The sequence below is a fragment of the Pongo pygmaeus genome, chromosome 19 (assembly GCF_028885625.2).
Source record: "Pongo pygmaeus isolate AG05252 chromosome 19, NHGRI_mPonPyg2-v2.0_pri, whole genome shotgun sequence".
NCBI classification, from domain to species: domain Eukaryota; kingdom Metazoa; phylum Chordata; class Mammalia; order Primates; family Hominidae; genus Pongo; species Pongo pygmaeus.
The window spans coordinates 59,635,972-59,662,187 of record NC_072392.2 but is presented as its reverse complement, the minus strand read 5'-3'; the positions used below and the strand labels follow the sequence as shown (position 1 = coordinate 59,662,187).

General features: G+C 42.1%; 1 protein-coding gene across 16 annotated transcripts in view; it reads right to left on the bottom strand.

Annotated features, from left to right (window-relative positions):
• Window positions 1–26,216, bottom strand: part of TRIM37 (tripartite motif containing 37) — a 126,438-nt gene that overhangs the window by 41,245 nt on the left and 58,977 nt on the right. For all 16 annotated transcript variants that reach the window (XM_054457918.2, XM_054457916.2, XM_063655646.1 and 13 more), the window contains 4 exons: window positions 26,079–26,215; window positions 20,289–20,374; window positions 11,003–11,197; window positions 7,322–7,630 (listed from right to left, as the gene is read on the bottom strand). In XM_054457918.2, the coding sequence (XP_054313893.2) occupies window positions 7,322–7,630; window positions 11,003–11,197; window positions 20,289–20,374; window positions 26,079–26,215 (727 nt within the window). The remainder of the gene's footprint in view (window positions 1–7,321; window positions 7,631–11,002; window positions 11,198–20,288; window positions 20,375–26,078; window position 26,216) is intronic.

Sequence of the window (26,216 nt, the reverse complement as noted above, 5' to 3'; positions counted from 1 at the left end):
CATCCTGGCTAACATGGTCCGTCTCTACTAAAAAATACAAAAAAATTAGTCAGGCGTGGTGGCAGGCACCTGTAGTCCCAGCTACTCGGGAGGCTGAGGCAGGAGAATGGCGTGAACCCAGGAGGCGGAGCTTACAGTAAGCCGAGATGGCGCTACTGTACCCTAGCCTGGGTGACAGAGCAAGACTCTGTCTCAAAAAAAAGAAACAAACACAAAAACAAAAAACTACCTATTGAAACATATAGCAAACCTCAAATTTAATGAGAAAAAAACTAAAAGAATTCCTAAATAAAGTTGAAAAATTATAAAAATCCTACCACTGTTACTAAGAAACTGTTGAGGTACCTGCCTAGACAATGCAATACAAAAAATAAGCAGAAAAGGAATAAACAAATTATGATTATCTGCTGATGATATAAATACTTAGAAAATCAAGATAACTGGTCTCTCCCTCTCCCTCTCCCTCTCCCTCCCCTTTCTTCGGTCTCCCTCTCCTTCTTTTTTCGGTCTCCCGCTGTTATCGAAGCTGGACTGTACTGCCATGATCTCGGCTCGCTGCAACCTCCCTGCCTCGGGCTCCTGTGACTCTCCTGCCTCGGCCTGCCGAGTGCCTGGGATTGCAGGCGCGCGCCGCCACGCCTGAATGGTTTTTGTATTTTTGGTGGAGACGGGGTTTCACCGTGTTGACCGGGCTGGTCTCCAGCTCCTGGCCTCGAGTGATCTGCCTGCCTCGGCCTCCCGAGGTGCTGGGATTGCAGACGGAGTCTCGCTAACTCAATGCTCAATGGTGCTCAGGCTGGAGTGCAGTGGTGTGATCTCGGCTCGCTGCAACCTCCACCTACCAGCCTCCTGCCTTGGCCTCTTAAAGTGCTAAGATTACAGCCTCTGCCCCGCCGCCACCCCATCTAGGAAGTGAGGAGCATCTCTGCCTGGCCGCCCGTCGTCTGGGATGTGAGGAGCCCCTCTGCTCGGCCGCCCTATCTGGGAAGTGAGGAGCGCCTCTGCCCGGCCGCCCATCGTCTGGGATGTGAGGAGCGCCTCTGCCCGGCTGCCACCCCGTCTGGGAGGAAGTGAGGAGCGCCTCTGCCCGGCTGCCCCGTCTGGGAGATGAGGAGCACCTCTGCCCGGCCGCCCCGTCTGGGAGGTGAGGAGCGCCTCTGCCTGGCCGCCACCCCGTCTGGGAGGAAGTGAGGAGCGCCTCTGCCCGGTTGCCCCATCTGGGAAGTGAGGAGCGCCTCTGCCTGGCCGCCACCCCATCTGGGAAGTGAGGAGCGCCTCTGCCCGGCTGCCACCCCATATGGGAAGTGAGGAGCGCCTCTGCCCAGCCGCCCCTTCTGGGAGGTGAGGAGCGCCTCTGCCCAGCCGCCCCGTCTGGGAGGTGAGGAGTGCCTCTGCCCGGCCGCCCCGTCTGGGAGGTGAGGAGCGCCTCTGCCTGGCCGCCGCCCCGTCTGGGAGGTGAGGAGCGCCTCTGCCTGGCCGCCATCCCGTCTGGGAGGAAGTGAGGAGCACCTCTGCCCAGCTGCCCCATCTGGGAAGTGAGGAGCGCCTCTGCCCGGCCACCCCGTCTGGGAAGTGAGGAGTGCCTCTGCCTGGCCACCACCCCGTCTGGGAGGAAGTGAGGAGCGCCTCTGCCCGGCCGCCACCCCGTATGGGAAGTGAGGAGCGCCTCTGCCCGGCCGCCCCATCTGGGAAGTGAGGAGCGCCTCTGCCCGGCTGCCACCCCGTCTGGGAGGAAGTGAGGAGCACCTATGCCCGGCTGCCCCATCTGGGAGATGAGGAGCACCTCTGCCCAGCCGCCCCGTCTGGGAGGAAGTGAGGAGCGCCTCTGCCCGGCTGCCCCATCTGGGAAGTGAGGAGCGCCTCTGCCCGGCCGCCACCCCATATGGGAAGTGAGGAGCGCCTCTGCCTGACCACTCCGTCTGGGAGGTGAGGAGCGCCTCTGCCCGGCCGTCACCCCGTCTGGGAGGAAGTGAGGAGCACCTCTGCCCGGCTGCCCCGTCTGGGAGATGAGGAGCACCTCTGCCCGGCCGCCCCATCTGGGAGATGAGGAGCACCTCTGCCCGGCTGCCACCCCGTCTGGGAAGTGAGGAGCGCCTCTGCCCGGGCGGCCCCGTCTGGGAAGCGAGGAGCGCCTCTGCCCGGCTGCCACCCGGTATGGGAGGAAGTGAGGAGCGCCTCTGCCTGGGCGGCCCCGTCTGGGAAGTGAGGAGCGCCTCTGCCCGGGCGGCCCCGTCTGGGAAGTGAGGAGCGCCTCTGCCCGGGCGGCCCCGTCTGGGAAGCGAGGAGCGCCTCTGCCCGGCCGCCCTGTCTGGGAGGTGAGGAGCGCCTCTGCCCGGCTGCCCTGTCTGGGAGGTGTACCCAACAGCTCCGAAGAGACAGCGACCATCGGGAGCGGGCCATGAGGACGATGGCGGTTTTGTTGAAGAGAAGGGGGGGAAGTGTGGGGAAAGGAAGGAGAGATCAGATTGTTGCTGTGTCTGTGTAGAAAGAGGTGGGCATAGGAGACTCCATTTTGTTCTGACTAGGAGAAATTCTTCTGCCTTGGGATGCTGTTGATCTATGGCCTTTCCCCCAGCCCCATGCTCTCTGAAACATATGCTGTGTCAACTCAGGGTTAAATGGATTAAGGGCGGTGCAAGATGTGCTTTGTTAAACAGATGCTTGAAGGCAGCATGCTCTTTAAGAGTCATCACCACTCCCTAATCTCAAGTACCCAGGGGCAGAAACACTGCAGAAGGCCGCAGGGTCCTCTGCCTAGGAAAACCAGAGACCTTTATTCATGTGTTTATCTCCTGACCTTCTCTCCACTATTATCCTATGACCCTCCCATATCCCCCTCTCCGAGAAACACCCAAGAATGATCAATAAATACTTCATAAATTAAAAAAAAAAAAAAAAAGAAAAGAAAATCAAGATAACTGATTGAAAAACTGTTAATAAAACAAATTCACCAGGCCAGGTGTGGTGGCTCACGCTTGTAATCCCAGCACTTTGGGAGGCCGAGGTGGGTGGATCACCTGAGGTCAGGAGTTCAAGACCAGCCTGACCAAGATGATGAAATCCCGTCTCTACTAAAAATACAAAAACTAGCCGGGCGTGGTGGCATGCACCTCTAATCCCAGCTACTTGGGAGGCTGACAAAGGAGAATCACTTGAACCCAGGAGGCGGAGGTTGCAGTGAGCCGAGATCGCGCCATCACTCTCCAGCCTGGGCAACAAGAGTGAAATTCCGTACCAAAAAAAAAAAAAAAAAATTGCCACATTGGTTGAATACAGAATAAACATAAAAATCAATATTTTTGTCTTTTATGTCAGTAACAATTAGAAAATACTATGAGAGAAAAAGAGATTCCACTCACAATAGCTACCTAAGATATAATGCATTGAGAAATGAATTTAACAAGACATATATAGAACTTATATGAAAAAAATTGAAAGTTCTAAAAAAGGATATGAATATAACAGATGACCTGAATAAATGGAGAGAAGTACCACATTCCTAGACATGAATGCTTTGATGCTGAAAAGACCTCAATTGCCCAAATTAGTCTCTCTTTTTTTAAGAGAGAGAGAGACTTGCCCAGATTGGAGTGCAGTAGCACGATCATGGCTCACTGCACCTCAAATTCCTGACCTCAAGTAATCCTCCCACCGCAGCCTCCCAAGTAGCTGGGGTTACAGGTACATACTACCATGACTGGCTTATCAAAAAAAATTATTTTTGTAGAGATTAAGGTCTTGCCATGTGATCTTGAACTCCTGGGCTCAAGAAGCCATCCTCCCCCATCAGCATCCCATCATGCTGGGATTAACAGGCAGGAGCCATGGTGCCCAGCACCCCTAAACTAATCTTTAAATGTAAAGCAATTCCAGTCAAAATACTTTGGAGGAGGATTAAAAGTGCAAGAACCACCAACAACATTTTGAAAACCAAAAACAGAATAAACATATCCTATCATAGTATTACAAACTATAAAACTACAGTAATTTAAAAAAGTGTTAGTCTGGTAGAGGACACGACAAATACTGGGTTAAACAATACCAAATTGCTGTTTTTGTATGTCCAAAACTTGAGTATTGGCAATTTCAGTCGTTTCAACCTCTATGAGTCCAAAAACAGAAGTATGTTTGGGAATCTGGTCTATAATAAAGGATGGATTTCATATTGCGTCATATTTCAAAAAACATGTTTTATTCAGTTGGGGAAAAACATCATTCCATTTACCTCACACAGCATCATATAAAATTAACTTTATATGAATTAATGACCTATATGTAAAAAAGTTAGAAAACAAAAAGTACCAGAAGAAATTAAGGGTTATTTTTATTAACCTGGGAGTTAAAAAGCCTTCCGAATAAAAATAAGACCCATGAATATTATTAATACAGTTGTCTAAGATAAAATTTTAAAACTCTGTGATTAGCAGGAAAAAAAGGTGGCAATGGGGAAGAGACAGTTGTCCCTTGGTATATGTGGGGGTTGGTTCCAGGACCCCTGCGTACACTAAAATCCTTGACTGAAGTCCCACCGTAAGACCTGCAGAATCCACCTATACAAAAGTTGGCCCTCCTATATGCAGGTTTGGCATCACACAAATACTGTATTTTCAATCTTCCTCTGGTTGAAAAAAATTCAAATATTAAGTGGACCTGTACAGTACAACAAGCCTGTGCTGTTCAAGGGTCAACTGTATCTGCAAAATATGTAACAAAGGCTTTTTGAGAAAGTCCACCCAAAAAGCTGTACTTTTGGTTTTAATATACCATTTGGTTTAATATACCATTTCCTTGAATAGCAGGTGAGGCCGAATATCTTTTCATATTTTTATTGTACATTTGTATTTCTTATGTTAATGGCCTATTCATAACCTTTATTCATTCTACTAAATTGTCTTCCTTATATGAAGAGAATTCTATATATTTTGCAATTATCTCCTCACCAACCCACCTTTACTGGATTATTCATATCATTATCAAACATTAATACAGCCAATTTTAATAAACAACACACACAAAGAGAACCCAAAAACAAACACTCAACTATATGGTCAAATGATTTTGACAATGGTGCTAAAACCATTCAATGAGGAAAGTCTTTTCAACAAATAGTGCTGGGAAAACTGGATATCCATGGGCAAGCAAGTCAGACCCTTCCCCAACACCATAAACAAAATTTAATTCTTAATGGATGAAAGACTAAAAGTAAGACTAAAGGCAAGAACTAAAACTCTTGGAAGAAAACAGGAGAAAGCTTCATGACACTGGATTAGGCAATGTTTTCTTGGCTATGACACCAAAAGCACAGGGAACAAAAGGAAAAACACATAAAATGGGCTTCCTCAAATTAAAAACTTTAAATGTCAAATGACACAATCCACAGAGGGAAAAGGCAACCCACACACTAGGAGAAAACATCTGCAAATCATATATGTAATAAAAGATTAATATTTAAAATATATACAGAACTCCTAAAAGTCAACTACAAATAAACAACCCAACCCAATTTTAAAATGGGTTTAATTCACAGATGAAAGAAATTGGAGAGGACACGAAAAAGGACACCCCTGCCAACAAGAAACTATTGACCCCACACCTCCTCCAGCTTCTACCCACTTCATTGTGAAGCTTCTTTTAAAGAAGTTGTGCATTTGTGCTCTGGTCCCTGACCTCATTCACTCTTCTGCTACACTACTCCATGGGAATAGTTCTTAAAAGGGCCACTTGGCCTCTCGCCTTGACATTTTTCAATGATACTTAACACAGAGGTAACCACTCTACTTCTTGAGACGCATTATCTTTGATTTTTGAGATATTATCCCTTCTAGTTTTTCTCCTACCTTAATGATTGCTCTTTCAATTTCCTTTGCTGGCCTCTCCTATTTATCAGACCTTTAAATGTTTAAGTGCCACAGAGTCAAAATTTTGCGTCTCCATTGAAACTCCCTCCAAACTTGACCCTATTCAGTCTTCTGGATTTAAATAATATAAAATACTATTGACTCCCAACTGTTTATATCCAGCATTGACCTCTCTCTGAGTTTCAAACTTGTGTACCATTCATGTGTCTATGACATTTTACTAGGATATCTAGCAGGTGTCTCAAATTTAACATGTTTAAAAAAGAATACCCAACTTTCTGCCCTTACCTCCTCCCAAGCCCCACAACCTGCTTCTTATCTGATTTGCTTCTCAATAAATGATACCACTGCCTATTAAGTTGCTTAGGCCAAAACTTAATCATAATTCTTAGTTTCTTTCCAAATAGAGCTTTCCTAAAACTCTATTTAGGCTTTTCCAACTATGGTTCTGAGAAAGAACTCAGCCCTGCTGATCTAAGACTGGATTAACTTCCCTCCTATGCATCTAGGATAGAATAGCACATCCTTAAGAGAACTAAGAAAGATGGGAACCTCAGTCAAGAAAGGCTGCTAGCCTGTGAACAAGCCCCTCTATCCATTATTGTAACTCCAGAAAATGCCATCATATTTCACACAAGATAATGTAATAGCCTGTTACTGGTCTCACAATTCCTGTCCTCAAGCCTTTTCAGACCCTTCTCCACACAACAAGCAAAGTCATCTTTGTGACGTGTAAATCAGATTATAAACACCCCCTATTTTTATTCTCTAGAAGCTTCCTCCTTACATCATAATAAAACTCTAATTCCTTTTTGAGGTTTTGCAAGACTCTCCCTGATCTAAATTCTGCCTACCTCTCTCCGACTTCGTCTCCGGCTAGTCTCCTCTCTCTGCTTTCTTTGCCATACTGGTTTTCCTTCAATCCTTCAAATACGCAAAATAAATCCTGTGTCAGTGACTTTGCAGTTTCTGTTGTGTTTACCCAGAACACTGCTTGCCCTAGGTCTATAAATAGCTGCCACCTTCCTAACCTTCAGGTCTCATGTCAAGTGCTGCCTCCTCACAGAGACTTTCTCTGACTACCCCAATAGAACATGTCTCATCTGCTCCTCCCAACTCACTCCTCGGTTGTTTCCTTCACAGCACCGTTTACCCACTGAAATCATCTTTACTTATTTGTTTACACATTTTAATGTCTGATTCCCATTACTAGAATACAAGATCTATGATGTTAAGAATTTTGTCTTGTTTATTGCCAAATACAGAGTAAGTCATCAAGAAATGTTAATTCTATTATATAGTAAAAATATACGGAATCAATTTTGGATGCAGAAAAAAGTCACATGTAATTTGTAGTCTTAACTCACTGGAAGAGAGGTATTTAAATATTATTCTTTTGAAAAAACCAGTCATCTAGTTTCCCAAATAACGTGGAGAAATGACACTAGGAACATATTACTTACAGTTTCGTATGTAACAATTGGCAACTGACGACTTTGCCAGGAGTTCCATTCCCAAATCCTGTAATCTGCCAGAGTTTTCAGTTCCACATGCAGCCAGAGCTGCCTGGTCAGCAGAAAAAAGGCTTGTCTGCATGTCTCCAGAAGCAGCACTGCTGCTTTTTATTTCTGAAAGTGTATTCTTTACATCAGTTTTCATACATCGAACTTCGGCCATTTGAGTTTTGAGTCTTTTTAGCATCTTTAAATCAGAGGGCACTCGCCACATTGCCTGCTGCTTCCTTTGGTCTTTATCTTTTCGAGAATATGATGCTTCAGAGAAATTGACAAGTCATGTTAACATAAACGTTAATATTCATGAAATCATTTGTACCATGAATATATGCAAATTTGATGTGTAAAAGAAGCTAGCGTGCTTTACGTGATATCAACAATAAAACATGCACTAAATTCCGTTAATGAAAATAAAGATAAAGAATCCTAACTTATTCACACCCTCAGAGTTAGAATCTGAGTCACATCATACTCAAATTTGAATTACACATTTAATTCTAAAAGTTTAAAAGCTGCCCTACTGCCTTGTGCTTTCTTCTTTAAACTTCTCCACTTTTCTGAAACTTTCTACAGAGCTTTTATTATGTTTATAATTGAAAAAAATGACAAAGAAAAACCTAGAAACCAAATACTTTGTCAAATCTGCCATATATGACATTATATTAAAAATACATATTTCTGGCCAGGTACAGTGGCTTATGCCTGTAATGCCAGCACTTCAGGAGGCTGAGGTGAGAGAATCGCTTGAGGCCAGAAGTTCAAGATCAGCCTGGGGAGCATAGTGACACCCTTTCTGTACAAAAAAAATTTTTTTTATTAGAACTTCCATTTCTGATAATTTTCTCAGAACTGTCAGCTTTCTGAAATACAGTTTGAATCTAACCACTTCTAAAATAAAACAATGGCTCTCCATGCCTAGTATGAATAAATTCCTCCGGCTAGCATGCAAGTCCTTTCATAGAATGGACCCAACATGACTTTCTAGTTCTACTTACCACTATATGTACCTTAAAATTTGGTTCAACTAGATTACCTGATACCTTTTACAGTACTCCTTTACATGGTTAAGAACATGAACTTGAAGTTAATCTGACAAATGTTCACTGAATATGTGCTAAATAAATACACAGAAAAAAAATAAACATCAAAACCCAAGCAGGCCATGTGCAGTGGCTCACGCCTATAATCCCAGCACACTTTGGGAGGCTGAGGCAGGTGGATCACTTGAGCTCAAGAGTTTTGAGACAAGCCTGGCCAACAAGGTGAAACCTGTCTCTACAAAAAATTGTAGAGCACTCCAGCCTGGGCAACAGAGTGAGACTCTGTCCCAAAAACAAACAAACAAACAAACAAACAAACAAACAAACAATCAAACAAAAAAATGACCCAAGCAAGCCTTTTCAATAAAAAGAAAGTCGTATCTTTCTGCACATTAGCTTCTATTAACATCCCTTCACTGAAAGGTATTTTCATTTGGCTTCCATGAGTATTTTTTCTCCTTTCTAAAAGCTCTTTATCTGGCTCATCTTCCTGACACTCAGTAAAAACAGATGTTCATCAGGATTATGTTCCTGTCTCTCCTTTTAAAATATTCTTAAAACTCTTTTGCAGTCTCACACCCTTGGTTTTAATTATCCAGTATCACCTCCAGAAAAATAACTGTCTGTATTCCAGTTCATTTTTTTTTTCATGGAGTTTCACTCTTGTTGCCCAGGCTGGAGTGCAATGGCATGATCTCGGCTCACTGCAACCTCCAACTCCCAGGTTCAAGCCATTCTCCTGCCTCAGCTTCCCAGGTAGCTGGGATTACAGGCACCTGCCACAATGGCCGGCTAATTTTTTGTATTTTTAGTAGAGACAGGGTTTCCCCATGTTGGCTAGGCTGGTCTCGAACTCCTGACCTCAGGTGATCCACCCGCCTCAGCCTCCCCAAGTGCTGAGATTACAGGCGTGAGCCACTGCGCCCAGCCCCAGTTCTTAATTTTTAGCTGTCTACTGGTCCTTTCTAATTTGATGTCACACTGTTATGCCCAACTCAAGATGTTTAAATCCAAAACTTGCTTTTTCTTTCTACTATTTTCCCCGCCCTCATTATCACCAGCATTTTATCACCTAAGTTTGAAATTCACATCAACTCATTTGTATTATTTTTACACAGAAAACTAGTTTTACACAGAAATCTTACTGTTTAGTTTGCATTTTTCCCAATGATACTAATTATTTTCAAAAACACAATTTTACCTGTCTATAAAATACACCATTGCATGGTTACGCTGTAATTTATTCAGCTGTAACTGTATTGTTGAATATTTTTAAACATCTGCTTGTTTTCTCTTTGGAATATACTCCTCAAAGTGAAATTACAGGTTTAAAGGATATAGATATTTTTAAACTACTACAAAATTGTCCTTCAAAAAGGTTAAACCAATTTACATATCTACCTACAGAATCAGAACCTGTCTGTTTCACTGGGCCTTTGCAAACAACATTTAACATTTAAGTAGGGGGAGGGGGGAGGGATAGCATTAGGAGATATACCTAATGATAAATGGCAAGTTAATGGGTGCAGCACACCAGCATGGCACATGTATACATATGTAACTAACCTGCACATTGTGTACATGTACCCTAGAACTTAAAGTATAATAATAAAAAATAAAAACATTTAAGTAAAACTTTATATAAAGCATACTTGGCGCACACATAAAAGGGAACTGTTTCATAACCTGAAGATAGTCTTTTAAGCTGAGGATCCAGACTTTCAGGAAGTACATTTGGCTCTTAGGAAAGAAGAAGCCTAAATAATCTGGGCTCCATGTCCCTACACCAGTAGAAGAGCTCTATTTCTCTGTTATTTACACAGAGGTTCTGCCTTGGACTTTGATTGAAAAATGAGTTCTCTTGCCTTAAAACTGCATCAAAACCAGAGTTCTAAATCATTGATTTGATGTATATAATACTATTGTTTAAGAAGGTAGGAAAATATTTGACATATATTTTTGAATATACTGAATATACTTTAGAAAGCATTCCAACAAAAATGGTTTTTAAAATGTAGCTTTTAAAGGCAAATACTTAGTTGTCCAAAATGACTCTATCCCTGAGAGTTTAAAAAAGCCCATATCTGACTATACAAAATCTCCATTTTATTATAGTAACACAAATGTAATTTCTATTTAACAAATAACCTTTGCACAGAAAACATTGCTGCCAACTGGCATACATTTTTAAGCTACTGAACATCAAAGAATGAGTAAAAGTCACCTTTTTCTATGTTTAATTTAGATATAGTTCCACTTGGAAGTAAGGGAATTCATGAAGCCTGACCAAAAAAAGTCCATTCACAAAGAAGGTAACTGTATTTCATATGGATCAAATCTGAGGCAAAATCTGAGTAGCAAGTCATAAAAAACCTTCTTGCAGGCATTTTTACTTTGTTTTTGCACAAATCACCTTTGAACAGTAATTTAAAAATTAATTTGGTTGATATAAATGTCATTTTTATGGTATACAATGAAAAACACAGAAATACACCATGTTCCACACATAGCTGAAATACTTAAATGAAAATCCAAGAGTTCTTTTAGAGAACCACAGAAAAAAAGGAAATTATCATTGTTATTATTTTACCTGTGGGCTGCAGAAGTGAAGCAGGTGGGCGAGGCTGTAAGCCCCAAAAATTTTCTATACTGCTCCGGTCCTTAAGGTCCAACAAATGTATTAAAATTAATGGATCAATGTCTAGTAAACTACTGGTAGCAGCAGAGCATAAATGTGTTCTTCTTGATATTCTACTACTGGAACCCACATAACCATGGCTACTACCTGCAAAAGAGGTGTAGAAAATGATATATATCTGTACAAATTTAGCTATACTTAAATGAAAAAATGAACGGGTTAACATTATATGAATACTTGTCTATGGACCTATCTCTTAGGGTTCAGGTTCATGATAAGAAGCAGAAAGAAGGAACCAGATGGTTGTATACTAGCACAGTGATTGAGTGGTGGCCTTATTAGTATTTAGAATTCAGAAGCAAGCATCAACCCAATCCTGAGCCCTAGAAAAAAACAGATGACAATGTGTACAATGTGCATTATTGGGGGGATGAGAGGTGAGGGTGAGGAGAAGGAGATTATATCCCATGACCACCTGGTTTTAGATAAAAGAAGACAAATTCCCATAGTGTAACAGATTACAAAGAATTAGACACAAAAATAGGAATCTCCTCCAAGTCTCTGGACAGTAAAATGTATAGGTCATGACAGTTTGGTAGACTTTCTCTACTTTGATTAAATAATGGGGTACAATTTGAAGTTTTCGGACTGTCATGTTAACGACTGATGCATATTACAGACATCTGTAAGCAGATATTATGCCTATACCCCTATATTGGACTACGCTCTTTAAGCCAAGAAAAGCATCTGACTTTTCTCTAGCACCGAGTAGAATGCATAACAAACACCAGATATGGAAATGTTGCTTAAAACTGACCTTCTTCGATAAAGCTGTTTAAATATATTTTAAAGAGATAGAACATTTTAAAAAAATGCTACATGCAGGAAAGTAGATAATATAAAATATTAAAAAGTCAGGTTCTGACTACCCATGAGTATTTCAGAGAGATCCAGCTGGATATAACTTAGGAGGAAAGTTTCATTATTCAGAAGCTTCAAGCCAATTAATAATTTATGCTTTTCACATCCTCATGTTCTCACTATCTCCCACTTCTACCTCCTCTGCTAAGGATTATTATCTCACTGACAGTTTTTCTTCCCAACCTCTGTATTACTGCAATTCCTATTAAATAACAGAAAACGATTTCCCCTTCACATTGAAAACTGTTCTTTGTTTTGTTTTGAGACACAGTCTCACTGTTGCCCAGGCTGGAGTGCAGTGGCCCAATCTCTGCTCACGGTAACCTCCGCCTCCTGGGTTCAAGCGATCCTCCTGCCTCAGCCTCCCACAGCGGGGACTACAGGCATGCGCCACCACGCCTGTATTTTCAGTAGAGACGGGGTTTCACTGTGTTAGGATGGTCTGGATCTCCTGACCTAGTGATCCGCCCACCTCAGCCTCCCAAAGTGCTAGGATTACAGGTGTGAGCCACCGCGCCCAGCTGAAAACTGTTTTTACCTCTTTTCTTTTACTAAGGAACTCCCAAATTGGGTTGTATGTCAGTCAGCTGAAGGAGTTTTTAAAATTACATCCTAGATATACTGAATAAGAATACTGGGGTGAGAGGCTGGGTGCAGTGGCTCACGCCTGTTATCCCAGCACTTTGGGAGGCCAAGGTGTGCAGATCACCTGAGGTCAAGAGTTCGAGACCAGCCTTGCCAACATGGTGAAACCAAAATACAAAAGAATAACCAGGTGTGGTGGCAGGCACCTGTAATCCCAGCTACTCAGGAGGCTGAGGCAGGAGAAATGCTTGAACCTGGGAGGCAGAGGTTACAGTGAGCCAAGATCACACCACTGCACTCTAGTCTGGTTGAGAGTGAGGCTCCATCTCAAAAAAAAAAAAAAAAGGATACAGGGGTGAGATCCAGGACTTTTCCCCAAAAAGCTACTCAGATTGTTCTTATGTATAGTAAGCCCAGTAGCCCAGTGAATGGAGTCTATTGCCCTAATATCTGGTTCTCCTTTAAAAATGGAAGTTGCTCATTCTTCCATGTTAAAGGCACTTACAGTAGAGAAAGCAGTGTCTCCTGTTTCTCACTGCTTTTTCAGGCCATTTTTCTCACTACTGAACAAAAACTGCTTTTTTTTTTTTTTTCTGTGGGTATGACCTTTGGCTACTCCCCTTTCAAATGTTCCCACCTTTCTTTTCTTTTTTGTTTTTTTGAGATGGAGTCTCGCCTCCCAGGTTCAAGCGATTCTCCGGCCTCAGCCTCCCTAGCAGCTGGGATTACAGGCATGCGGCACCATGCCCGGCTAATTTTGTATTTTTAGTAGACACGGGGTTTCTCCATGTTGGTTAGGCTGGCCTTAGAACTCCCGACCTAAGGTGATCAGCCTGCCTCGGCCTCCCAAAGTGCTGGGATTACAGGCAGGAGCCATGGTGCCCGGCCTATGTTCCCACCTTTCTACCCACTATCACATTTCCCCACAGGCATCAAAGACTTTGGGTTGGCATTGATTTCAGTTTCTCTCTTTCCAAGCTATTCTATGTGTCTCATATATAAATGTACAGCCCAATGAATGCTCACAAAGTGATCACACCCAGATGAAGAAACAGATTATCAGTACCCCAGAACCCCCTTCTATGCCTCCTAAAATTGCTCACTACTCCTACTCTACAAAAGTAACCTTCATCCCAACTTAAATTACAGATGGGTTTTGCCTGTTTTGTATTTGTATAAAAGTAGTAACAGAGTATACTCTTATGCTCTTCTTCTTTGGTCAACATTATTCATGAGATTCATCTATACGGCTGTATATAGGAGTATCTTATTCATTTTCTTTTTAAATATTTTTCCTTTTTTCTTTGAGACAAAGTCTTGCTTTGTCACCCAGGCTGGAGTACAGTGGCACAATCTTGGCTCACCACAACTTCCACCTCCCAGTTTCAAATGATTCTTGTGCCTCAGCCTCCCGAGTAGCTGGGGTTACAGGCATGCGCCATTGCACCAAGCTAATTTTTTCTACTTTTAGTAGAAATGAGGTTTCGCCATGTTGGCCAGGCTGGTCTTGAACTCCTGGCCTCAAGTGATCCACGTGCCTCAGCCTCCCAAAGTGCTGGGATTAGAGACATGAGCCACTGCCTCATTTTCATTATTACTGTGCAGCATCCATTTATGAATATATCCAATTTATTTCTCTATTCTATTGGAAAACAATTTGGGTTGCTTCTAGCTTTTGGCTATTAAGAATAAAGCTATGCAGCCAGGCGCGGTGGTTCACGCCTGTAATCCCAGCACTTTCAGAGGCCGAGGCAGGTGGATTACGAGGTCAGGAGTTCAAGACCAGCGTGGCCACAATGGTGAAACCCCATCTCTACTAAAAATACAAAAATTAGCCGGCTGTGGTGGAGGGCACCTGTAATCCCAGCTACTCGGGAGGCTGAGGCAGAACTGCTTGAACCCGGGAGACAGAGGTTGCAGTGAGCTGAGATCGCACCACGCATTCCAGCTTGGGCGACAGAGCAAGATTCAAAAAACAAAACAAAAAAAAACCACAAAAAAACAAAAAAACAACAAAAACCATGCTTCTGAAGTTCACATAGAAAAAAAAATCTCATAAAAAGACAGACGGATCAGTGACAGGTTCTTCTCCATTTGTGCCAAGCCATGTGGATCTTGCTAAAATGTCACACTTATATACTTGAGTTCATTACAGCATACTGCCTGTATGCATTATCACTACACTCAAGGCCATATTATAGTCTAGTCTCAAACTACCTTTCCAGAATATTCTACATTTTCACACCCTTTACTTTGTTATAAATTACATACTGATATTTAACCATCACAAAATCTTGTAATGATCAGTGCTAGATTTTCATTTAAAAATTCTGCTCATTCATTCTTCTAACTTCTGTGGGCCAGGTACAATAGCTCACACCTGTAATCCCAACACTTTGGGAGGCTGAGGCAGGAGGATTAATTGAGGCCAGGAGTTGGAGACCAGCAAGGGCAAGAGAGCAAGACTCCGTCTCTATAAAAAATAATTAGTTGGGTGTGGTAGCATCTGCAGACGTCTTCTTATGAGAACTGCTTTTAGTTTATTCAGTTATTTCAAGTTAAATGAAAGATAATTTATGTTAAAAAAATTTGTGCTAAAAAGGTTGTAAGTATCATTCTAATCCAGATTATTGGCTCATTGAATCCAGTGAGTAGGAAAAATCTAGTTTGTATTTGCTGGGGGTGTGTGTGTGCATGCGCGCGCACGCGTGTGTTTTAAGAGACAGGGTCTTGCTCTGTCACCCAGGCTGGAGTACGGTGGCAGAATCATGGCTCACTGTACCCTCGAACTCCTAGGCTCAAGCGATCCTACTGCCACAGTCTCCCAAGTATCCAGGACTACAGCCACTTGAGTCAATAAATATTTCTTGTTTCAAGCTATCTCCTTATTTAATATGGTCTATAAAATAAGATTATTAAGTAAACATTTAACTTTATACCTAGCTTTTATATAAGCCAAAACATCTCCTTTTTAATGCATAACTTAACATCGTAATTCTTTAGATGACATAACTCTTTAGACAACTGTGTAGTTCTAAAACATTAACCAGGCCAGGCGTGGTAGCTCACATCTGTAATCCCGGCACTTTGGGAGGCTGAGGCGAGTGGATCACTTGAGGTCAGGAGTTTGAGACCAGCCTGGCCAGCATGGTGAAACCCCATCTCTACTAAAAATACAAATAAGTTAGCTTGGAATGGTGGTGCATGCTTGTAGTCCCAACTACCTGGGAGGCTGAGGTAAGAGAATGGCTTGAACCCGGGAGGCAGAGGTAGCAGTGAGCCAAGATCGTGCCATTGCACTCCAGCCTGGGCAACAGAGCAAGACTCCATCTCAAAAAACAAAACAAAACAAAACAAAAACAAAAAACACATAAACCATTCGAGGCTTGAAATGGACCTTCATAATAAGCATATTAAAAAAAAGCATTTCCACACTCTGCCCAGTGTCACCTGATCTAGCCTTTTCATTGCCTTGGTTTAAAAAGCTTTTTATTGGCCGGGTGCAGTGGCTCACACCTGTAATCCCAGTACTTTGGGAGGCCAAGGAGGGTGGATCACAAGGTCAGGAGATCGAGACCAACCTGGCTAACGTGGTGAAACCCCATCTCTACTAAAAATACAAAAAATCAGTCGGGCGTGGTGGTGGGCGCCTGTAGTCACAGCTACTCGGGAGGCTGAGGCAGGAGAATGGGGTGAACCCGGGAGGCGGCGCTTGCAGTGAGCCAAGATCATGCCACTGTACTCCAGCCTGGGCAACAGAGCAAGACTCCATCTCAAAAAAAAAAAAAAAAAGCTTTTTTTTTTTTTTTTTAATTTTAGTATAGTTTTAGGTTTACAGGAAAGGTAAAAATACAGAGAGTTCCTGTACAACCCAGACCCAATTTCCCCAATGTTAATACCTTTCATTACTATGGTATATTTGTCACAGCTAATGAACCAATACTGATACATTATTAACTAAATCCTATACTTTATTGAGTTTTAGTAGTTTTCCCCTAGTGTTCTTTTTCTGTTCCAGAGTCTCACCTAGAGTACTGAAATACATTTAGTTGCTCCTGTCTTTTTAGACTCTTCTGGTCTATGACAGTCTCTCAGACTTTCCTTATGTCTGAAAGTATGTCAAATATTTTGTAGAATGTTCCTCAATTAAGGGTATGATTTTTTCCCTCATGATTAGATTGTGTTTGTGGGTTTTTAGGGGGAAGATACTACAGATATAAAGTACCATTGTCGACATAGCAACATGACTTATCACTTACAATACTGTCAACATGCTATCAACATGACCTATCACTTACAATACTAAATTTAATCACCTGGGTAGGTAATGTTTGCCAAGTTTCTCTACTTCAAAGTTGTTTCCCCCTTTTGAAACTGTACTATTCAGAAGCAAGTAACTAAGCATAGCCTACATTTAAGGGGTAGAAGTTATATTTCATCTCCTTGAGAAGGGAGTATTTAAATTATTTGGAATTCTTTTGTATGTACATTGTCATATTCGAGCTAATTGTTCATAAATCTACTCACCCTTAGCTTATAAATTACTTAGTGTTGTATGTTCCAGGTAGGCATGATATTTAACAAATTTCTGCCAAATATATAAATTTCCCAAAGCATATAATAAAAATAAACTGGTTCATTATTATGTCTTCAACATCTAGAATACAGTGCCTGGATTATTACAGAATATTCAGAATTATAACACAGGCTCCATAAGAACAGGGATATCTTATTATTCAATATTGTATCTCTAGATAGTAAAACTGTACATAGTTCAAGTGCTCAGTAAATATTTGATGAATATATAATTCAAAAATGTAAACTCTTCTTTACCCTAAGTGTATATAAATGTTATATACAAGAATTTCTCTACCACACAGTTTAAGAGAGGAAAGAATGGACCTAACTAAAAGAAAACACACAAGGCTGAAAAGTCAGTCAGTCAGTAAGACCTAATGCCATAGCAGACAAGGATTAAGTCACACGCTCCCTATACTTAAAGAATAAACTACATTCTAACTGCAACAGGGTTTCTTCTTTTTTCTAGAAGCTAAGCAAGCACTGGCCTCAAGATAAGCAATACTGAAATCATTGCAGCTTACTGGCTGCCAGATGCTGACTGACTCACTCCCTGTTCCACAAGCCGTAACTACAGCTTTGACTGGACAAGAGACTAATTTCAGTAACTTTCTCCTGATAAGAGTCGCCAACCATGGACTGGTTCTGGCCCGTATACAGAGGCTGAGCATTGAGTGCCTTCGTGTCCTTAGCTTTACCTTTTGACAACAGGGCCTAACTGTAATGCATTTAAATTGTTCAGTCCCCACTCCAAAGTAAACATGAAATGCATGTAACATGCATGTTTGTCTACTATGCATGCGTGTGTTTCCCTTTTCATGATATTCATAGCTCCTCCTATAGCCTGCTCAATCGATTTAGTTGTACTTGGCCAACTTATTCAGCATCAATTCCTATGTTACCCTTCCCTCCTGCAAAGTGCCTGCTTTTAGTCTTTGCCAGAGGCTACACTTCCCAGCCTGTCAGGATGGCCAGTCTTGTTTTTTTTGTTTTTTTTTTTTTTTTGAGATGGAGTCTCACTCTGTCGCCCAGGCTGGAGTGTGGTGGCGCGATCTCAGCTCACTGCAAGCTCCGCCTCCCAGGTTCACGCCATTCTCCTGCCTCAGCCTCCCGAGTAGCTGGGACTACAGGCGCCCGTCATCACACCTGGCTAATTTTTGTATTTTTAGTAGAGACGGGGTTCCACCGTGCTAGCCAGGATGGTCTCGATCTCCTGACATCGTGATCTGCCTGCCTCAGCCTCCCAAATCACACCTGGGATTACAGGTGTGAGCCACCACACCCGGCCCAGGATGGCCAGTCTTTATAAGAATTAAAGCTCTTCTCTCCAAATTTGCAGATCTTGTGATTCTTTGAAGTTCCTACTGACTAAAGAATGACAGAGAGGAATGACAGAAATAAGGCTAAGGAAACAAACAGGAATCCAGACATAAAGGAATTTATGTGCCATGTTAACAAGTTTGGACTTTATCCTATAATAAATATAATCCTTAAAGAGTTTTTAAGTAGAGAAATAACATGATTAGATATTATTTTTCATTATTTTTATTTCTTTTTTTGAGACAGGGTCTCACTCTGTTGCCCAGGCTGGAGTACAGTGGTGCTATCTCAGCTTACCGCAGGCTCCGCTTCCTGGGCTCAGGTGATCCTCCCACCTCAGCCTCCCAAATAGCTGGGACCATAGGCAGCAATTTAGCCGCCACATCTGGCTGATTTTTTTGTATTTTTTGTAGAGACAGGGTTTCACCACGTTGCCCAGGCTGGTCTCAAACTCCTGGACTCAAGCAATGCACCCACATCAGCCTCCCAAAGTGCTGAGATTACAGGCATGAGTCACCAAGACTGGCAGAGAAGTAACATGATTAGATATCAATCAGAAAGAAAAAAACACCCTCATTCTGAATCCATGCTGTAAAAATACAATGGAGGGGAACAATAATAAATACAAGGAACCCAGGTGAAAGACTGTTGTGAAAGACAGAGGCCTAGACTAGAAATGGCAAAGGAGTGGGAGTACCAAATGAATTTATGCACGATTTAGGACACAGAACCAACAGATCTTGGTAATACACTGAAGGTAAAGTTTTAGGGAGAGGAAGAAGTAAAGAAGGTATAGCACTATCAGTCAGGGTGGCTACTGCTGACAGGCAGGCTGGCAGATGAAAAGACAGTAATTTGTGTTTGGGAGGTGCTGAATCACACACCAAGATATGAGTTTGGAAATTACTGGAAAGACAAAGGCTAAAGAAAGAACTTGAAGAGTAATCAGCATATTGACAGTAACTGAAATACAGGTGTGGATAAGATAACCCAGGATTAAAGTCAAGAGTAGAAAGAATATAGGGCTTAGGTTGGAGTTGAAATGGTGAGGACTAGTATTTAAGAAGTCTTTAGTTACCCAAGCATATTAAGAATATGCCAGTGTTCATACTGAGGAGAACATGAGTAAAACAGAAACAGTAGAAAGCTAACTTTTAATTACTCTAGCCATATTCACTACTTAATTAAATAGATCCGAGAACACACAAAAAAGTACTCATTATATAAGTCAGTTCTTCCCAGGAGAAGCAGTGTAGTTTGGGAGAAAAATGCTGGGTCCACAAACCCAGGACAATCTGGGGTTCTAGTCTGGGTGTACTAACAACCAGCTATATGACCAGGTAACTAAAAACTACAAAATGAGCTCTTTAAGATCCTTTGTAAGTCTAAGAGTCAATGATTCCATTGAGATCATTCTATAGTCTAGCAAGATATACAAATAAGACTTTGTATCAGAAAGAATAGTATAAAATATGAGCATGGGATACAAACAAATCTGGGGATTCAATTACTCTCATTTATTAAATTGTTAAAAGTTGGCAATTTGCTTTAATTTCTCTATGCATCAGTGAATGTATCACACAGAATTTTATTAATATAAGGTACTTAAAGTGCTTCTCACAGTGCCTGGTACATAAAACATTTTTCAAATGTTAGCTATTGTTTTAAATATCTTTAGTAATAAACTCTAAAAAATCCATATTATAAGATATAGGACTTCCAACACCATGAACCATGTACAAGCAGTAGCTACCACCTATTTAAAATATAATACGGTCAGAGAAGAGCAGAGAGAAAACAGAATGGCTTGGAGGCAGTGGAGGGACTTCATTACCTGCGGGTCCTGCAGCAGCTGCATCTTCCATGAGTTCTCCCTCTTCTAATTCCATGTTGTTATATTCCACATCATTTTCTCCAGACCTAAGAATATACAAAATCCATCATTTATAGTGATACAATAAACGTTGTTTTTCACACCTCAATAAATTTTATGATATGCACAGATTTTTCTGTGAAATAAGATATTTCTAAATACAAAAAGGAGAAAGATTTTTGTCATTATCCAAATTTAAGTAGTGTTAATGTTATTGTTTAAACAACCTTTAAAAAATTTCGGCCGGGCACGGTGGCTCATGCCTGTAATCCCAGCACTTTGGGAGGCTTAGGCAGGCGGATCACGAGGTCAGGAGACCGAGACCATCCTGGCTAACACGGTGAAACCCTGTCTCTACTAAAAATACCAAAAATTAGCCGGGCGTGGTAGCGGGCGCCTGTAGTCCCAGCTACTCAGGAGGCTGAATCAGGAGAATGGCGTGAACCCGGGAGGCGAGCTTGCAGTGAGCCAAGATTGCGCTGCTGCACTCCAGCCTGGGCGACAGAGCGAGACTCCATCTCAACAGGAAAAAAAAAAAAAAAAAAAAGCCAGCTCTTCTTAGAAAGCTAAGAAAAAAAGGAATTAAAAAATATATATATATCAAGGCCGGGCGCAGTGACTCACGCCTGAAATCCCAGCACTTTGGGAGGCTAAAGTGGGCGGATCACCTGAGGTCAGGATTGCGAGACCAGCCTGGCCAACATGGCAAAATCCTGTCTCTCCTAAAAATACAAAAATTAGCTGGGCGTTGTGGTGGGCACCTGTAATCCCAGCTCCTCGGGAGGCTGAGGCAGGAGAATCGGTTGAATCCGGGAGGTGGAGGTTGTAGTGAGCCAAGATTGCACTTACTGCACTCCAGCCTGGACGACAGAGCGAGACTCTGTCTCAAGAAGGACAGGACAGGAAAGGAAAGGAAGATTTAAAAAAAAGAACTGTGTCAGGCAAAAAAATAGAAATAAATGAAACACTAAAAAATCTAAGAACCACTATTAGAAGAGATTAATCTCTTCTATTTAATTAGTGTTAGAAACACTAATAAATACAAGAACCACTGTTAGAAGAAATTACAGCTTCAGAGAACTAGTAGCTTAATGGCAATAAATTAGGCTGAAAACATTACATTTTAACATCAAAAAAAAGCCCAAATTACTGTATATGACTAAATACTATTTTTCAAAAATAATATTTCAGAAAAGAGGGTATTACTTCCTAATAGGCCATATAAAGTCTCTCATATTAAAAAACACTCACTATTAATTTTAAACAACATACTACTTGAAACAGTACCAATCAGTGATAGTCTTGGATATTTAAGGAAATCTCAAGATAAGCACCCAGCTCTGTAGATCTGCTCTTTACTAAAACTGGTGACAATTATTTTAAAAACAACCACTTAATGACTCTGGAAATGGTCCCAAGGGCATACAGCAAATGAAGAAACATCTACTCAAAAAAATCTATAAAAACTGGGTAAGACAAGTGGGCATCTGCAGTATTTGAATCAAGATCACTCCGCTTCCTAACTTGGTGTTACAGAAATTCCACTCCAGACTGGTGCAGTGAAGAACACAGGCCTCCCACTTTCCGAATTTCCAAGAGGAGGGCTATATTCCTGGGAGTGGCAAGCTATCAGCATTTCTCATTCTGCCCCCAGCTACCTATTGCTGATGCTATAGTACAGGCACACACGGCCAAGAGGTGGAGACTCCCTTCTGCTGAGACCCACTTGTGGAATAGATGCTCTACTTGGATGCAGCATGATGAGAATACTGGGGCCCAGATCATCCCTGCCCCAGCTTATTCATAAGGTGGAGGTCCCAAGCCTGAAAAGGAAAGAACTAAGGCTACTGTCCCCAACATCCAGTTAGCTCAGCTTCTAAAGTAAGAGAGGTACACTTTTATCCTCATTCCAACTTCAAAGCTTTGGCTCAGAGATTTTGCCTATGGGGAGAAGCAGAGACACATACAACACTCAGAGAAACATACAACACTATTCAGAGCATCAACAAAATATAGTTGGCCTTCTATATCTGTGGGCTCTGCATCTGTGCATTCAACCAACTGTGGATCAAAAATATTTTTTAAGTGCTGGTGTGGTGGTTCATGCCTGTAATCCCAGCACTTTGGGAAGCCGAGGCTGGAGGACTGCTTGAGCCTAGGAGTTCCGGGCCAGCCTAGAACATAGTAAGGCAACATAGTGAGACCCTGTCTCTACGAAATATTAAAAAATTAGCCAGGTGTGTTGGCATGCACCTGTAGTCCTAGCTACTTGGAAAACTGAGGTGGGAGGATCACTTGAGCCCAGGAGGTCGAGGTTGCAGTGAGCCGTGATCACGCGACCACTGCACTCCAGCTTGGGTGACAGGGCAAGACCCTGTCTCAAAAAATAAAGCCAGGGTGCGGTGGCTCACCTGAGGCCAGGAGTTCGAAACTAGCGTGGCCAACATTGCAAAACCCTGTCTCTACTAAAACTACAAAAAATTAGTCAGGCGTAGTGGCAGGCGTGTATAATCCCAGCTACTCAGGAGGCTGAGGCAGGGGAACCGCTTGAACCCAGGAGATGGAGGCTGCAGTGAACTGAGATTGTGCCACTGCACTCCAGCCTGGGCGACAAGAGCGAAACTCCGTCTCAAAAAAAATAAATAAAACAAAACAAAATAAAGTCATGCACAGACATTTTCCCCTTGTCATTATTCTGTATACAATAGAGTATAACAACTACTTACATAGCATTTACATTGTATTAGGTATTATAAGTAATCTAGAGATGATTTAAAGTATAGGGGAGGATGTGCATATGTTATATGCAACTACTCTGCCATTTTACATAAGATACTTGAGCATCCTCAGATTTTATTATCCAAGGGCGGGGGGGTCCTAGAACCAATACCGCAAGGATACTGAGGGACAACTGTAGTAGCAAACAGAATCCAGTAACATATAAAAAGAATCATGAGCCGAATATGATGATGCACACTAGTAGTCCTAGCTGCTACGGAGGCTGAGGCAGGTGGATCACTTGAGGCCAGAGTTCAAGGTTACAGGGAGCTATAATCATGCCACCATACTCCAGCCTGGCCACAAAGCAAGATTCTCTTAGGAAAAAAAAAAAATTGCTGGGTGCAGTGGCTCATGCCTGTAATCCCAGCACTTTCGGAGGCCGAGGCGGGCAGATCACGAGGTCAGGAGATTGAGATCATCCTGGCTAACACAGTGAAACCCCATCTCTATTAAAAATACAAAAAAAAATTAGCCGGGCGAGGTGGTGGGCACCTGTAGTCCCAGCTACTTGGGAGACTGAGGCAGGAGAATGGTGTGAATCTGGAAGGCAGAGCTTGCAGTGAGCAGATATTGCGCCACTGCACTCCAGCCTGGGGGACAGAGCAAGACTCCGTCTCAAATAAAAAAAAAGAAAAAAAAATTACGGCTAGGTGAAGTGGATCACACTTGTAATTCCAGCACTTTGGAGGCCAAGACGGGTGGATCACGAGGTCAGGTGTTTGAGACCAGCCTGGCCAACATAGTGAAACCTCGTCTCTACTAAAAATACAAAAAATTAGCTGGGTGTGGTGGTGGGTGCCTGTAATCCCAGCTACTCGGGAGGCTGAGGCAGGAGAATTGCCTGAACCTGGGAGGCGGAGGTTGCAGTGAGCCGAGATCATGCCACTGCACTTAAGCCCGGGTGACAGTGCGAGACTCCGTCTCAAAAAAAGAAAAAAAGAAAAAAGAAAAAAGAAAAAAAATTACACACTGTGACCAAGTGGGATGTGTCCCAGGAATGCAAGCTTGGTTTAAATATCCAAAAATCGCCAGGCGCAGTGGCTCACACCTGTAATCTTAGCACTTTGGGAGGCTGAAGTGGGCAGATCACCTGAAGTCAGGAGTTCAAAACCAGCCTGGCCAACATGGTGAAACCCCGTCTCCACTAAAAATACAAAAAAATAGCCAGGTGTGGTGGTGCGTGCCTGTAATCCTTGCTACTTGGGAGGCTGAGGTGGAAGGATCACTTGAACCCAGGAGATAGAGGTTGCAGTGAGCCAAGATCCCAACACTGTATGCCAGCCTGGGTGACAGAGCAAGACTCCATGTCAAAAAAAAAAATTATCCACATTAATGAAATTCACTAGTTCATCAATTAATAGGGCAGAAGGGAAAGCTCTTCCTTAAATTACAACTAATGAATGAGTAAGAAATAACAGAATTAGAAAAACACCACTTGGCAATCAACACAGTAACCTTTTTCAAGCAACACTCATCAAAGGGTGTCAAAATTCATAAGAAAAAGTAGGATGAAAAATAGGATTTTTACAGACCCATACATAAGATACTTATTAATTATAAAGGAAAAAGTACTAATTTTGGAGTGAAGAAATCTGGCGGATGCTACCTCAACTAAGTGATCAAAATTAACCACAAGTAATGGGACATACTGACAGCATGCTCCACTCTGTATGATGCAGTGAAAAGGATACATTATCATTTCTGTAGAATCCCTGCCAAAAGTGTGTAACCTCTATCTAATCATGAGGAAACTTCAGACTAATCCAAATTGAGGGACTTTCTACAAAATAAACTATTCTGTATTTCTCAAAAAGTATTAGTCATGAAAAACAATTTTTTTTTTTTGAAACAGAGTCTCACTCTGTCGCCCAGGCTGGAGTGCAGTGGCGTGATCTTAGCTTACTGCAAACTCCGCCTCCCGGGTTCACCCCATTCTCCTGCCTCAGCCTCCCAAGTAGCTGGGACTACAGGCGCCTGCCACCATGCCTAGCTAATTTCTTTTTGTATTTTTAGTAGAGACGGGGTTTCACCGTGTTAGCCAGGATGGTCTGGATCTCCTGACCTCGTGATCCAGCCGCCTCGGCCTCCCAAAGTGCTGGGATTACAGGCATTAGCCACCGTGCCCGGCCGAAAAACAAATTTTTAAAAAAGTAACCCAGATTGGCCGGGTGCGGTGGCTCACGCCTGTAATCCCAACACTTTGGGAGGCCGAGGTGGGCGGATCATGAGGTCAGGAGATCGAGACCAACCTGGCTAACACAGTGAAACCCCATCTCTACTAAAAATACAAAAAATTAGCCGGGCGAGGTGGTGGGTGCCTGTAGTCCCAGCTGCTCGGGAGGCTGAGGCAGGAGAATGGCGTAATCCGGGAGGTGGAGCTTGCAGCAAGCTGAGATCACACCACTGCGCTCCAGCCTGGGCAACAGAGCAAGACTCTGTCTCAAAAAAAAAGAAAAGAAAAGAAAAGTAACCTAGATTGAAGATAACTAAATTGATTTAACAACTAAATGCAACATGATCCTGACAAAGGACATTACTGGCAAATTTTTAGAAGGTTACAGTATTACATCAATGTTAATTTCCAGATTTTGATAACTATTCTATAGTTATATAAGAACATCCTTGTTTTTAGAAAAGTACACAATGAGAAGTATATTCAATCTCAAGTGTTTCAGAAGAAAATTATATACAGAGAAATATAAAGCGAAATATTCATACGGAATGAATCTGTGTGAAGGAAATATGAAATTCTGAACTTTTCTTAAGTATAAAATAATTTCAAAATTCAAATTTAAAAGTTAAAACAAAAACAAAAATTATTGGCTAAGAGCCCAGAGATTAGAGAGAGAAAACCGACTATTGATTCAATCTTTCAAAAAAGTGCTGAATATCCCTACTTGTGTGAGTTAGTTAATATGCTTCTAATAATTACCACTTAAATGCTTTACAGTAGTAAAGTGGGATACTCACATAGTTTCTTCATCAATATCATTTTCTTCTGTATTACTTGTTGCTGTGGAACTAGCAGAGGAACTGCTGCCATCGAGCTGATTTACTTCATCCTCATAAACAAGATCCAGATCCAGATCTCCATCTGAAAGCTCGTGC